This window comes from Bubalus kerabau, chromosome 12 (genome assembly GCF_029407905.1).
Source record: "Bubalus kerabau isolate K-KA32 ecotype Philippines breed swamp buffalo chromosome 12, PCC_UOA_SB_1v2, whole genome shotgun sequence".
Lineage (NCBI taxonomy): Eukaryota > Metazoa > Chordata > Mammalia > Artiodactyla > Bovidae > Bubalus > Bubalus kerabau.
This window is the reverse complement of record NC_073635.1, coordinates 88,058,349-88,072,830: the sequence shown is the minus strand read 5'-3', so window position 1 is coordinate 88,072,830 and position 14,482 is coordinate 88,058,349. Positions and strand designations below refer to the sequence as shown.

At 41.4% G+C, this 14,482-nt stretch overlaps 1 protein-coding gene across 1 annotated transcript in view; it reads right to left on the bottom strand.

The window, feature by feature from the left end:
• The window catches only part of MYO16 (myosin XVI), a 518,261-nt gene that overhangs the window by 267,854 nt on the left and 235,925 nt on the right, over positions 1-14,482 (bottom strand). Inside the window, exon 10 of the mRNA XM_055543007.1 lies at positions 3,405-3,555. Within this exon, the coding sequence (XP_055398982.1) occupies positions 3,405-3,555 (151 nt within the window). The remainder of the gene's footprint in view (positions 1-3,404; positions 3,556-14,482) is intronic.

Genomic DNA, 14,482 nt, shown 5'->3' with positions numbered 1-14,482 from the left:
TCACGGCGGGAGGTGGGAGAGGAGATCCACCCAGGCCATCCTAGAGGACATCAGTCCTGAATGTTCAAAGGAAGGACTGATGCTGAAGCTGAAACTCCAATACTTTGGCCACCTGATGTGATGAATCGACTCATTTGAAAAGACCCTGATGCTGGGAAAGATTGAAGGTGGGAGGAGAAGGAGACGACAGAGGGTGAGATGGTTGGACGGCATGACCGACTCAATGGACAGTGTTTGGGTAAACTCCGAGAGTTGGTGATGGACAGGGAAGCCTGGCGTGCTGCAGTCCATGGGGTCGCAAAGAGTCAGACACGACTGAGCGACTGAACTGACTGAACTGATTCCATAGATAACATAAGCACATGAAACCTGAACACTAACTTCTCCTCATTTAATACCAGATCAACACAACACGATGAAATCTGCTTTCAATGCCTGTGACACAATTATAAAGAGCTTACAGGAAAAAACTGAAAAGGTTTTCCACAAGGACCACATTTGACATTATGCTGCTAATGTCCTTTCATTATTTCACATTCTATTTTTTAGAGCTGCTTTAGGCTCACAGCAAAACTGACAGAAAGGGACAGAGTTTCTCATATACCCCAGCCCCCTCCTGGATAGCCTTCCCTATTATCAATATCCCTCTCCACTGTGGCTCTTCTGTTACCATCACAAACCTCCATTCCAGGCCCATGGTTCACATCAAGGATCTGATGTGAGGCTGGATCCTTACAGCCTGGCCACTCTTACATCCTTTCATGGAGGCCACTCTTGGTGTTATGTGTCTTCTGGATTTGGACATATGTGTAACGTCAGGTATCTATCCTTACAGGGTCATATAGAGAGAAACTCCACTTCCCTAAAGACTCCCTTCTCCTCCTATGTATTCCCCCCGCCCCAATCCCTGGCAACCTCTAATGTTTTTAGTGTCTCAATAGTTTGATCTTTTCTTGAATGTCAAATAGTATAATCATACAGTATATAGCCTTTTCAGACCAGCCTCTGTCACTTAAGAATATGTATTTAAGATTACAGAATGCTCATAGGATCTTTAAAACTGTTAAGACAAAGCTTTGGCTTAAACTTCACCTAACACTCAATTTGCCTGTCACTATGGACTGAATCAGAGAAGGTAATGGCAACCCACTCCAGTACTCTTGCCTGGAAAATCCCATGGGCAGAAGAGCCTGGTAGGCTGCAGTCCATGGGGTCGCTAAGAGTCGGACAGGACTGAGCTACTTCACTTTCATTTTTAACTTTCGTGCATTGGAGAAGGAAATGAAAACCCACTCCAGTGTTCTTGCCTGGAGAATCCCAGGGATGGGGGAGACTGGCAGGCTGCCGTCTACGGGGTTGCACAGAGTCGGACACGACTGAAGCGACTTAGCAGCAGCAGCAGCATGGACTCAATGTTTCCCCTCCTCCAAATTCACATGTTGAGGTTCTAGCCAGCATATGACACTGTTTGGAGATAGTGATTAACCACAAGAAAAGGCCCTAAGTCATCTCCAATTTCTTGCGACCCTGTGGACGTAGGGCTCCTACAGTCCATGGGACTCCTCTGTCTGTGGGATTTCCCAGGCAAGAATATTGGAGTGGGTTGCCATTCCCTTTTGCAGGAGATCTTCCTAATCCAGGGATTGAAACCATGTCTCCTACACTGCAGGCAGATTCTTCACCACTGAGCCACCAGGGAAGCCTGATAGGGACTTTAGGAGGTTATAAAGTTTTAGTTCAGTTCAGTTTAGTTGCTCAGTCGTGTCTGACTCTTTGCAACCCCATGAATTGCAGCACGCCAGGCCTCCCTGTCCATCACCAACTCCCAGAGTTCTCTCAGACTCACGTCCATCGAGTCAGTGATGCCATCCAGCCATTTCATCCTCCGCAGTCCCCTTCTCCTCCTGCCCCCAATCCCTCCCAGCATCAGAGTCTTTTCCAATGAGTCAACTCTTCGCATGAGGTGGCCAAAGTATTGGAGTTTCAGCTTTAGCATCAGTCCTTCCAAAGAACACCCAGGACTGATTTCCTCTAGAATGGACTGGTTGGATCTCCTTGCAGTCCAAGGGACTCTCAAGAGTCTTCTCCAACACCACAGTTCAAAAGCATCAATAATTCGGCATTCAGCTTTCTTGACAGTCCAACTCTCATATCCATACATGACTACTAAAAAGCCTCTTGATGAAAGTGAAAGAAGAGAGTGAAAAAGTTGGCTTAAAGCTCAACATTCAGAAAATGAAGATCATGGCATCTGGTCCCATCACTTCATGGGAAAGAGATGGGGAAACAGTGGAAACAGTATCAGACTTTATTTTTTGGGGGCTCCAAAATCACTGCAGATGGTGATTGCAGCCATGAAATTATAATGGTTACGTGAGGTCAAAAGTGTAGGGACCTGAACCTATAGGATGGGTGTCCTTAAAAGAGACACCACAAAGGCTGTTTATTCTCTCTCTCTCTGTCTCTGGTGGAGACAACAGAAAGCAATTGTCTGCAAGTCAGAAAGAAGACCTTCACCAGAAACGAGTCAGCCCGTGCGCTGACACTGAACTTCCAGTCCCAGAACCGCAAGAAAAAAGCGTTCTGGTGTTTAAGCCACTTGGTGTGCTGTATTTTATTCTGGAAGCCTAAGCTGATGAATACACCCACTAAAATTTAAAGATATTTCAAAATTACAAAACTGAATTTGTTATTTTAAAATAACAAAAATGAATGAAACTAAAAGTAGAGGTTCTTGAGAAAACCTCAACAAACTGTCTTTAAAACATCGAAATTAGATACAGTAGAAAAACAAAACACTTTCAGAGATTACTCTGACATTTATAAAAATGCTCTGTCATTTATAAAACATGAAATGTAAAACTGTCATTTATTTCTGTGGAGTTGACAAACAAATACATTAATTTCTATTAAGTTCCTCAAAGTAATCTCCCATCTTTTCGACACTGGGACAAACACACACACACACACACACACACACACACACACACACAATACACCAACACAGTTGCATTTAATAAGTGACCCAGTGACTGACTTGCTTTTTTTCCATGTTAGGTAAAATAGTTGATATTTGTAAGAAACAAAAAACACAGTCTACATAATAATCAAAATGATGACTAATGCCATAACTGAAAATATTCAGAAATTTAGCATATTAGCTGAACGTCCATTCCTGGTTAAGTCAAGATTATAAAATTCAAATCCTTGTGAAATACAACAGCAATTTTTGTTAATGGTCAGTATAATACCATAACAATATGGGCATTTCACAAAATATTAACATATGCACTTATTAATTTTTCTTTGAATGGAAATTAGCGGGAGTTTGCTTCTGAAAAGTTGGCCCTAAGGCGTGAACTCGTAGCTGCAGCCGTGGCGGACACGCAGGAGGGTGTGATTACCTGCTCAGGCTTGGCGGGGCCGTGCGTGGGGGCGTTCTCCGCTGTGCTGTCCTCAGACTGTCGCTTGCAGAGACCTTTGGTTGCATCTTTGAACATAATGTCTTTTTCCAACAGGCTGTCTTGCTTGGCAATTGGCAATACCAGGGGACTGCTGTAGGAAAGAATCCATGCTATAATTAGTCTCCTGAAGTTGCCACCTCAATCAAAAACTACCATGACCAAACAGCTCAGTCTGGTTCACCTAGGAAACACTCTCAACGCTGCAGGTGAAATCAGTGAGAAACTTGAAGCTTTTCTATCAGCTCCAGATTTCTTTCAACTTTACTTCCAAGAGAAACATATACTTATTTCAACTGGAGAAGAAAATGGTTATGAATGTACAGTACATAGGCCTTAACAGATGACCAATGGGCACTTTAAAAGCTACGGTTGAAACTCGTGACTGAACTAAGCAAAATATCTAAATGTGAAAATGAAGTACAAACAAGTGAAAGCAACATTCTACAGTTGATTAAATTGTAGGATTAAACATATATTATAGAATCATGTGAAAGTTGCTCAGTCGTATTTGACTCTTAGTGACCCCGTGAACTAAACAGTCTATGGAATTCTCCAGGCCAGAATACTGGAGCGGGTCCTCCAGGGGATCTTCTCAACCCAGGGATTAAACCCAGGTTTTTCACATTGCAGGCAGATTCTTTACCGTCTGAGTCATCAGGAAAGCTCGAAAGAATCATGGGAAACAGTTAAAATAGTTTGTGATGAAATGTTAACAGGGGAATTAAAACGGAATGACACAATAAAGGACTGCATTGTGATAAACAAGTTCTATTACTTCTTTACCATTCAATTTAGGGGAAAAGTAAATAAATAAAACCTATATCATTTTTTTGTTGTTCTTCCGTTGACTTCATGCCAAAAGGGCTCAGTTTGGTCAGTTCAGTTGAGTCACTCAGTCATGCCCAACTCTTTGCAACCCCATGGACTGCAGCATGCCAGGCCTCCCTGTCCATCACCAACACCCGAAGTTTACTCAAACTCATGTCCATTGAGTCCTTGATGCCATCCAGCCATCTCATCCTCTGTCATCTCCATCTCCTCCCACCTTCAATCCTTGCCAACATCAGAGTCTTTTCCAATGAGTCAGATCTTGGCATTAGGTGGCCAAAGTATTGGAGTTTCAGTTTCAGCATCATTCTTTCCAATGAATATTCAGGACTGATCTGCTTTAGGATGGACTGGTTGGATCTCCTTGCAGTCCAAGGAACTCTCGAGAGTCTTCTCCAACACCACAGTTCAAAAGCATCAATTCTTCAGTGCTCAGCTTTATCTATACTCCAACTCTCACATCCATACATGACTACTGGAAAAACCATAGCTTTGACTAGATGGACCTTTGTTGGCAAAGTAATATCTCTACTTTTTAATAAGCTGTATAGGTTGGTCATAACTTTCCTTTCAAGGAGCAAGTGTCTTTTAATTTCATGGCTGCAATCACCATCTGCAGTGATTTCGGAGCCCAGAAAAATAAAGTCAGCCACTGTTTCCACTGTTTCCCCATCTATTTTCCATGAAGTGATGGGACCAGATGCCATGATCTTAATTTTCTGAATGTAGAGCTTTAAGCCAACTTTTGCACTCTTCTCTTTCACTTTCATCAAGAGGCTCTTTAGTTCCTCTTCACTTTCTGCCATAAGGGTGGTGTCATCTGCATATCTGAGGTTATTGATATTTCTTCCAGCATTCTTGATTCCAGCTTCTGCTTCATCCAGCCCAGCATTTCTCATGATGTACTCTGCACAGAAGTTAAATAAGCAAGGTGACAATATACAGCCTTGACATACTCCTTTTCCTATTTGGAACAGTCTGTTTTTCCATGTCCAGTTCTAACTGTTGCTTCCTGACCTGCATACAGACTTCTCAAGAGGCAGGTCAGGTGGTCTGGTATTCCCATCTCTATGAATTTTACACAGATTGTTGTGATCCACAGAGTCAAAGGCTTTGGCATAGTCAATAAAGCAGAAGTAGATGTTTTTCTGGAACTCTCTTGCTTTTTCCATGATCCAGCAAATGTTGGCAATTTGATCTCTGGTTCCTCTGCCTTTTCTAAAACCAGCTTGAACATCTGGAAGTTCAAAGAAGTTCAAGTATTGTTGAAGCCTGGCTTGGAGGATTTTGAGCATTACTTTGCTAGCGTGTGAGATGAGTTTAAGTGTGCGGTAGTTTGAGCATTCTTTGGCATTGCCTTTCTTTGGGATTGGAATGAAAACTGCCCTTTTCCAGCCCTGTGGCCACTGCTGAGTTTTCCAAATTTGCTGGCATATTGAGTGTAGCACTTTCATGGCGTCATCTTTTATGATTTGGAAGAGCTCAACTGGAATTCCATCACCTCTACTAGCTTTGTTTGTAGTGATGCTTCCTAAGGCCCACTTGACTTTGCATTCACACCATCTTGATTATCTGGGTCATGAAGATCTTTTTTGTATAGTTCTTCTGTGTATTCTTGCCACCTCTTCTTACTATCTTCTGCTCTTATTAGGTCCATACCATTTCTGTCGTTTATTGAGCCCATCTTTGCATGAAATATTCCCTTGGTATCTCTAATTTTCTTGAAGAGATCTCTAATCTTTCCCATTCCATTGTTTTCCTCCATTTCTTTATACTGATCACTGAGGAAGGCTTTCTTATCTCTCCTTGCTATTATTTGGAACTCTGCATTCAGATGGATCTATCTTTCCTTTTCTCCTTTGCTTTTTGCCTCACTTCTTTTCACAGCTATTTGTAAGGCCTCCTCAGACAGCTATTTTGCCTTTTTGCATTTCTTTTCCTTGGGAATGGCCTTGCTCCCTGTCTCCTGTACAGTATCACGAACCTCTGTCCATAGTTCTTCAGGCACTCTATCAGATCTAGTCCCTTAAATCTATTTCTCACTTCCACTATATAATCGTTAGGGATTTGACTTAGGTCATACCTGAATGGTCTAGTGGTTTTCCCTACTTTCTTCAATTTAAGTCTGAATTTGGCAATAAGGAGTTCATGATCTGAGCCACAGTCAGCTCCTGGTCTTGTTTTTGCTAACAGTAAAGAGCTTCTCCATCTTTGGCTGCAAAGAATATAATCAGTCTGATTTCGGTGTTGACCATCTGGTGATGTCCACGTGTAGAGTCTTCTCTTGTGTCGTTGGAAGAGGGACCAGTGCGTTCTCTCAAAACTCTATTAGCCTTTGCCCTGCTTCATTCTGTACTCCAAGCCCAAATTTGCCTGTTACCCCAGGTGTTTCTTGACTTTCTACTTTTGCATTCCAGTTTTCTATAATGAAAAGGACATCTTTTTTGGGTGTTAATTCTAGAAGGTCTTGTAGGTCTTCATAGAACCATTCAACTTCAGCTTCTTCAGCATTACTGGCGGGGGAATAGACTTGGATTACCATGAGACTGAATGGTTTGCTTGGAAACAAACAGAGATTATTCTGTCATTTTTGAGATTGCATCCAAGTACTGCATTTCAGACTCTTTTGTTAACTATGATGGCTACTCCATTTCTTCTACGGGATTCCTCCCCACAATAGTAGATATAATGGTCATCTGAGTTAAATTCACACATTCCAGTCTATCTTAGTTCGCTGATTCCTAGAATGTCGACGCTCACTCTTTTCATCTCCTGTTTGACCACTTCCAATTTGCCTTGATTCATGGACCCAACATTCCAGATTCCTATGCAATATTGCTCTTTATGCATCAGACCTTGCTTCCATCACCAGTCACATCCACAACTGGGTGTTGTTTTCACTTTGGCTCTGTTTCTTCATTCTTTCTGGAGTTATTTCTCCACTGATCTCCAGTAGCATATTGGGCACCTACTGACCTGGGGAGTTCATTTTTCAGTGTCCTATCATTTTGCCTTTTCATACTGTTTGTGGGGTTCTCAGGGCAAGAATACTGAAGTGGTTTGCCATTCCCTTCTCCAGTGGATCACGTTTTGTCAGAACTCTCCACCATGACCCATCCATCTTGGGTGGCCCTACATGGCATTGCTCATAGTTTCATTGAGTTAGACAACGCTGTGGTCCATGTGATTAGATTGGTTAGTTTTCTGTGATTGTGGTTTTCAGACTCCCTGCCCTCTGATGGAGAAAGATAAGAAGCTTATGGAAGCTTCCTCATGGGATAGCCTGACTGAGGGGAGAACTGGATCTTATTCAGATGGGCGGGGCCATGCTCAGTAAATCTTTAATCCAATTTTCTGTAGATGGTTGGAGCTGTGATCCCTCCCTGCTATTTACCTGGGGCCAAACTAAGAGACCTAAGTTCATAAAATATAAGCACAATCTGAATGCTTAATTTGTAACATTTTAGTACAGTAAAATTTAAAAATGTACTTCCCTAATTGTGACTATAAACAGAAATACATACATATTTAATCAAATGCAACATATATAATTATTTCATGAATTTTACAGTAGTTGTGATTCTAATTAAAGCATAATGTATTTTGTTGGTTTTAGAAAGTTTTAGTTTTAAGGAGGATTTACAAATAGTAAAATTCACTCTGTAGATAAACAGTTCAATGAGTCTTGTCTACATATATATATATATATAGTTATACATAGTTGGTTAGATATATACACACACACACTCATATAACCCATGTAACCAGCAACACTTAGGATCTTCATTGCTCCCAAGTGGCTCTTTGCACACGGCTATAAAGTCATCAACCTCCACAAACCCATCCCCTGTGGTGGTGGTGTTTTTCAGTTGCAAAGTCGAGTCCGACTCTTGGCAATCCCATGAACTGCAGCATGCCAAGCTCGTCTGACCTCCTCTATCCCCTGGAGTTTGCTCAAATTCATGTCCGCTGCATCAGTGATGCTATCTAACCGTCTTATCCTCTGCCACTCCCTTCTCCTCTTGCCCTCAATCTTTCCCAGCATCAGGGACTTTTGCAATGAGTTGGCTCTTCGCATCAGGTGGCCAAAGTATTGGAGCTTCAGCATCAGTACTTCCAGTGAATATTCAGGGTTGACTTCCTTTAGGATTGACTGGTTTGATCCTTGTAACCATGGGTAATGGTTTTGCGTTTTCTAAAATGACATATGGGATGAATTACAGAACGTGTAGCATTTTGTGCCTTGCTTTGTTTACTTAATATGTTTTTGATATTCACTCAAGCCGCTGCACACACCAAGTTTTTCACATTTCGTCTCTGAGCAGCGTCCTCCTGTAGGACGCACTGCACTTTGGCTGACCTTCAAGGCTTTGGGATTGTCCAGTTTTTGTCAATTATGAACAGAGCCTCTATACACACTCATGTGCAGGTGTCTGTGCTGATGTAAGACATATGCTTTCATTCATTTGTCTCCCAAAATACTTCCCTCCTTATCTCCCTTTATACTCGCTGTCTCCCTTTTCTGCATTGCCAAGAAATTAAAAGAAAAACAAAACAAAACTAAACTAAAGAGAGTTTTTGCATATACTGAACCTTTTGACTACAAAGCAATTAATAAAGCAATGGTTAGATTAGTCAAGGTAGAAACTAGAATGATAGTTTATAAAAATGTAAAACAAACTCTAAAGGATTTCTAAAAGGAAGAAGGACAGAAATGGTATGGACATAACAGAAGCAGAAGATATTAAGAAGAGGTGGCAAGAATACACAGAAGAACTGTACAAAAAAGATCTTCATAACCCAGATAATCATGATGGTGTGATCACTCACCTAGAGCCAGACAGCCTGGAATGTGAAGTCAAGTGGGCCTTAGGAAGCATCACTACGAACAAAGCTAGTGGAGGTGATAGAATTCCACTTGAGCTCTTTCAAATTCTAAAAGATGATGCTGTGAAAGTGCTGCACTCAGTATGCCAGCAAATTTGGAAAACTCAGCAGTGGCCACAGGGCTGGAAAAAGTCAGTTTTCATTCCAATCTCAAAGAAAGGCAATGACAAAGAATGCTCAAACTATCACACAATTGCACTCATCTCACACACTAGTAAAGTAATGCTCAAAATTCTCCAAACCAGGCTTCAACAGTATGTGAACTATGAACTTCCAGAAAGCTGGTTTTAGAAAAGGCAGAGGCACCAGAGATCAAATTGGCAACATCTGCTGGATCATCGGAAAAGCAAGAGAGTTCCAGAAAAACATCGGAGAATAGCACTGAAACATGTAAAATATCATGTATGAAACGAGTTGCCAGTCCAGGTTCGATGCACGATACTGGATGCTTGAGGCTAGTGCACTGGGACGACCCAGAGGGATGGTATGGGGAGGGAGGAGGGAGGAGGGTTCAGGATGGGGAACACATTTGGCCACCTGTGGTGGATTCATTTTGATATTTGGCAAAACTAATACAATTATGTAAAGTTTAAAAATTAAATTAAATTAAAAATTAAAAAAAAATGTCACTATAAAAAAACAAAAACAAAAACATCTACTTCTGCTTTATTGACTATGCCAAAGCCAATGACTGTGTGGATCACAATCAACTGTGGAAAATTCTGAAAGAGATGGGAATACCAGACCACCTGACCTGCCTCTTGAGAAATCTGTATGCAGGTCAGGAAGCAACAGTTAGAACTGCTCCACATCCACATGGAACAGACTGGTTCCAAATAGGAAAAAGAGTACGTCAAGGCTGTGTATTGTAACCCTGCTTATTTAACTTATATGCAGAGCACATCATGAAAAATGCTGGGCTAGATGAAGCACAAGCTGGAATCAAGATTGCCAGGAGAAGTATCAATAGCCTCAGATGTGCAGATGACACCACCCTTATGGCAGAAAGCGAAGAAGAACTAAAGAGCCTCTTGATGAAAGTGAAAGAGGAGAGTGCAAAAGTTGGCTTAAAGTTCAACATTCAGAAAACTAAGATCATGTCATCTGGTCCCATCACTTCATGGCAAATAGATGGGGGAAACAATGGAAACGTTGAGAGATTTTATTTTGGGGGGCTCCAAAATCACTGCAGATGGTGACTTCAGGCATGAAATTAAAAGATGCTTGTTCCTTCAAAGAAAAGTTATGACCAAAGCAGATAACATATTAAAAAGCAGAGACATTACTTTGCCAGCAAAGGTCCATCTAGTCAAAGCTACGGTTTTTCCAGTGGTCATGTATGGATGTGAGAGTTGGACTATAAAGAAAGCTGAGCGCTGAAGAACTGATGCTTTTGAACTGTGGTGTTGGAGAAAACTCTTGAGAGTCCCTTGGACTGCAAGGAGATCCAACCAGTCTATCCTAAAGGAAATCAGTCCTGAATATTCATTGGAAGGACTGATGCCGAAGCTGAAACTCCAATCTTTTGGCCACCTGATGCAAAGAGCTGACTCATTGGAAAAGACCCTGATGCTGGAAAGATTCAAGGCAGGAGGAGAAGGGGACGACAGAGGATGAGATGGTTGGATGGCCTCCCGGACTCAATGGACCTGAGTTTGAGTAAACTCTGGGAGTTGGTGATGGACAGGGAGGCTTGGTTTGCAGCAGTCCATGGGGTCCCAAACAGTCGGACACGAGTGACTGACTGAACTGAAGTGACTGAAACGGAAGATGAGGCTTTCCCCGTGGCTCAGTGGTAAAGAATCTGCCTGCAATACAGGAGATGCAGGAGAGAAGACTTGGGTTTGATTTCTGAGTTGGGAAGATCCCCTGGAGCAGGGCATGGCAATTCATTCCAGTATTGTTGCCTAGAGAATCTCATGGACAGAGAAGCCTGACAGGCTACAGTCCACCGTGTCACAAAGAGTTAGGCATGACTGAAGCTACTGAGCACGCACGCATACAAAAGGAAGAACTGGTGAGTTTACTAAAACAGCTGAAATACTTCTTTCACATCCCAAATCTAATCGCAGTGTTAACAGAAGGCTCTTTGAAAGGTACACTTGAAAAGAAGACTGGTCCAGGAATAGTATAGTGACCTCATTCTACGTCAGTCCTGACCTCAATATGGTTTCTACCTGACCTTCTAAGACCTTTAGCATCCCTGAGCCTCAGTTCCACCTTTGCCAAATGCAGGAATTAGAATATCTAAATGTATTTCAAGTCCAAATATTCAGTGATGTTAACACACTCACCTGCATTTAAAAATATCATGTACACACTCAATAAGATCACAGGTTATAAACCCTATGACTTACTACCAACAATAATTATGATCAGCTAGTTACGAACACCCTCATTCGTGTAAGAATAATGCCTTGCAATGATTTGGTTGGGTTGATAGACAGCATATTAATTAGTCAGGCAGATATTTTGTGTAAGAAAGTGAAAACCATGTACTTAGGTTCATGGCATGTGTTAATGTTTTGACATCTATGGAACAATTTTTCCTCAGGTTTCTATTCTAGTTTTTAAACAGAACACGTTTTATCCATAATCACTGTGGTTAACAATAGCATCCCCGTGTTAACGTCTATATATTTAGTTTTTCACTGATTATCCATTTGTCGAATATAAACATACATTAAAATTCTATTCTTTTAGAAAAAGGAAGACTCTTAAAATAATCATGGGTATTTTAATGCTCATTAAACCTTTATAAATTGTGGCAAAATATTTGATATAAGATTAATTTAAAAAATAAGTTGCAATTATATAGAAAGAAGAATTCAGCTTCATAAACAAGAAACATATAAAGCATATGAAGAAATATGCCCAGTGAATAGCAGTTTGCATCAAAAAGATAGACTCATGCTGAAGAAGGCAGTACCATTGCTCTCATTCCAACGGAGCTTCTCCCTGCTCTGGATCCCTGACCCTTCACTTCTTAGAGAAATTACTTTAAAGATCTTAAGATCATGATTTTTTTTTTCTCTGCCTGCCTTTGAGATGTAAACCCCTCCCAGGCTTACAAGGGCTTCCCAGGTGGCTCCAGTGGTAAAGAACCTGCCTGCCAATGCAGGAGATGTAAAAGACAGGGCTCAGTCCCTGGGAAGAATGGCTTCCCTAGTAAAGATCCCCTGGAGGAGGGCATGGCAGCCCACTCCAGTCTTCTTGCCTGGAGAATCCCATGGACAGAGGAGCCTGGCAGTCTACGGTCCATAGAGTCACAAAGAGTCAGACACGACTGAAGCGACTTAGCACCCACGCACGCCCAGGCTTACAACCCAGGGGTTCTGTCTGCAGGAACTGACAGCCACCCTTCCGAGACGCAATCCTCATGACAGAGGCCCCTGGTCTCCCTGTCACTGCCAGAGGGCAGGAGCCTGACTTCCATAAACACCAGCGAGCAAACTCATGCCTCATCACTCCGACCAGCTCTGGTTAACTTCCTCCAGCACTTTTCCTCTAAGCCCGGCACTATCAAGCTTTCTGGCCCTTACTCTCAATCTCTCTTCCCTACTGCTGTGCATGTGTGTGCTCAGCCACTCAGTCGCGTACCACTCTTTGTGACCCCCTAGACTGCAGCTCGCCAGCCTCCTCTATCCATGGGATTTCCCAGGAAAGAATATGGAATGGGTTTGCCATTTCCTCATCCAGTGGGTCTGCCATCCTCTTGAATTAAGTATTTACTGACTTTTCTGGTGCACTTTTTCTTTGATGCTAACAAGAGATTACTGTCATACTTATACACTCTTCATATTTTCTTCAATGAAAAAGAATTCTGATTACAAAAAAAATTGTAGCTAGACATCCATCAGTGAGAAAGAAAAAATAGGATTAAATAGTTTACTTTCTAGAAGAAGGCTTTTGGTAAGGCAGCCTCCATAAACATCAAGAAAATGAAAGAGCTACCAGCCAAGGGTACTTTAGATCGATGCAGAGAGGTAAATTTAACTCGACTGTGGAAGAAATTAGATTGGCCTACACCAGCACACGCCCAGTTTCTGAACTCAACTGGATTTGTTCAAGACTTACTTATTTCTATGAACATAAAAGGCGTTTCATGCAGAGCAAGTGTGCCTGGAGGAACTGGGATTCTATTTCTGAAAATTGAAAGAGGAACATCATAAAACTAACGAAGGCAACAATTATTGCCCATTATAACTCAGGCAGTTTTAGAAAACTAAAGAGAAGAAATAAAATGGACTATATTGAGATACATTTGGCCCATAAGGGAAGAAAACTTAATAGAAACAAATGTTGAGAAATGGCAAATGTGATTCAGTTATTTTGATGGTTAAAGTAATGGACCAAGTAGATAGTTCCCAATTTTAATCTTAGGAACATAGCTACATAAATTATTACAGGGAATTGGAGTTCTTCTGCATCAATGAAATAAAATAATTAACCAAAGCTTAATGTGGAATGAAACATTTCTTGGAAAGTGTTTCAATTAATTGCTATTGTTGACACCCCCCCAGAAAAAACAACAACAAAAAAAATCAACCTTAGGTTTTGTAAGAAAAACCTACAACTTAAAAAACCACTTTGGTAAAATATCACTTGTCACTAAAACAAAAATAAAAATGTCAGTGTGTCACTTGTGGTTGGATTTGAAATAATACTGTTTTTAAGACATTCATGCAAAGATGGGCTCGATAAAGGACAGAAATGGTATGGACCTAACAGAAGCAGAAGATATTAAGAAGAGATGGCAAGAATACACAGAAGAACTGTACAAAAAAGATCTTCATGACCCAGATAATCACAATGGTGTGATCACTGACCTAGAGCCAGACATCCTGGAATGTGAAGTCAAGAGGGCCTTATAAAGCATCACTACGAATAAAGCTAGTGGAGGTGATGGAATTCCAGTTGAGCTATTCCAAATCCTGAAAGACGATGCTGTGAAAGTGCTGCACTCAATATGCCAGCAAATTTGGAAAACTCAGCAGTGGCCACAGGACTGGAAAAGGGCAGTTTTCATTCCAATCCCAAAGAAAGGCAATGCCAAAGAATGCTCAAACTACCACACAATTGCACTCATCTCACACGCTAGTAAAGTAATGCTCAAAATTCTCCAAGCCAGGCTTCAGCAATATGTGAACCGTGAACTTCCTGATGTTCAAGCTGGTTTTAGAAAAGGCAGAGGAATCAGAGATCAAATTGTCAACATCCTCTGGATCATCGAAAAAGCAAGAGAGTTCCAGAAAAACATCTATTTCTGCTTTATTGACTATGCCAAAGCCTTTGACTGTGTG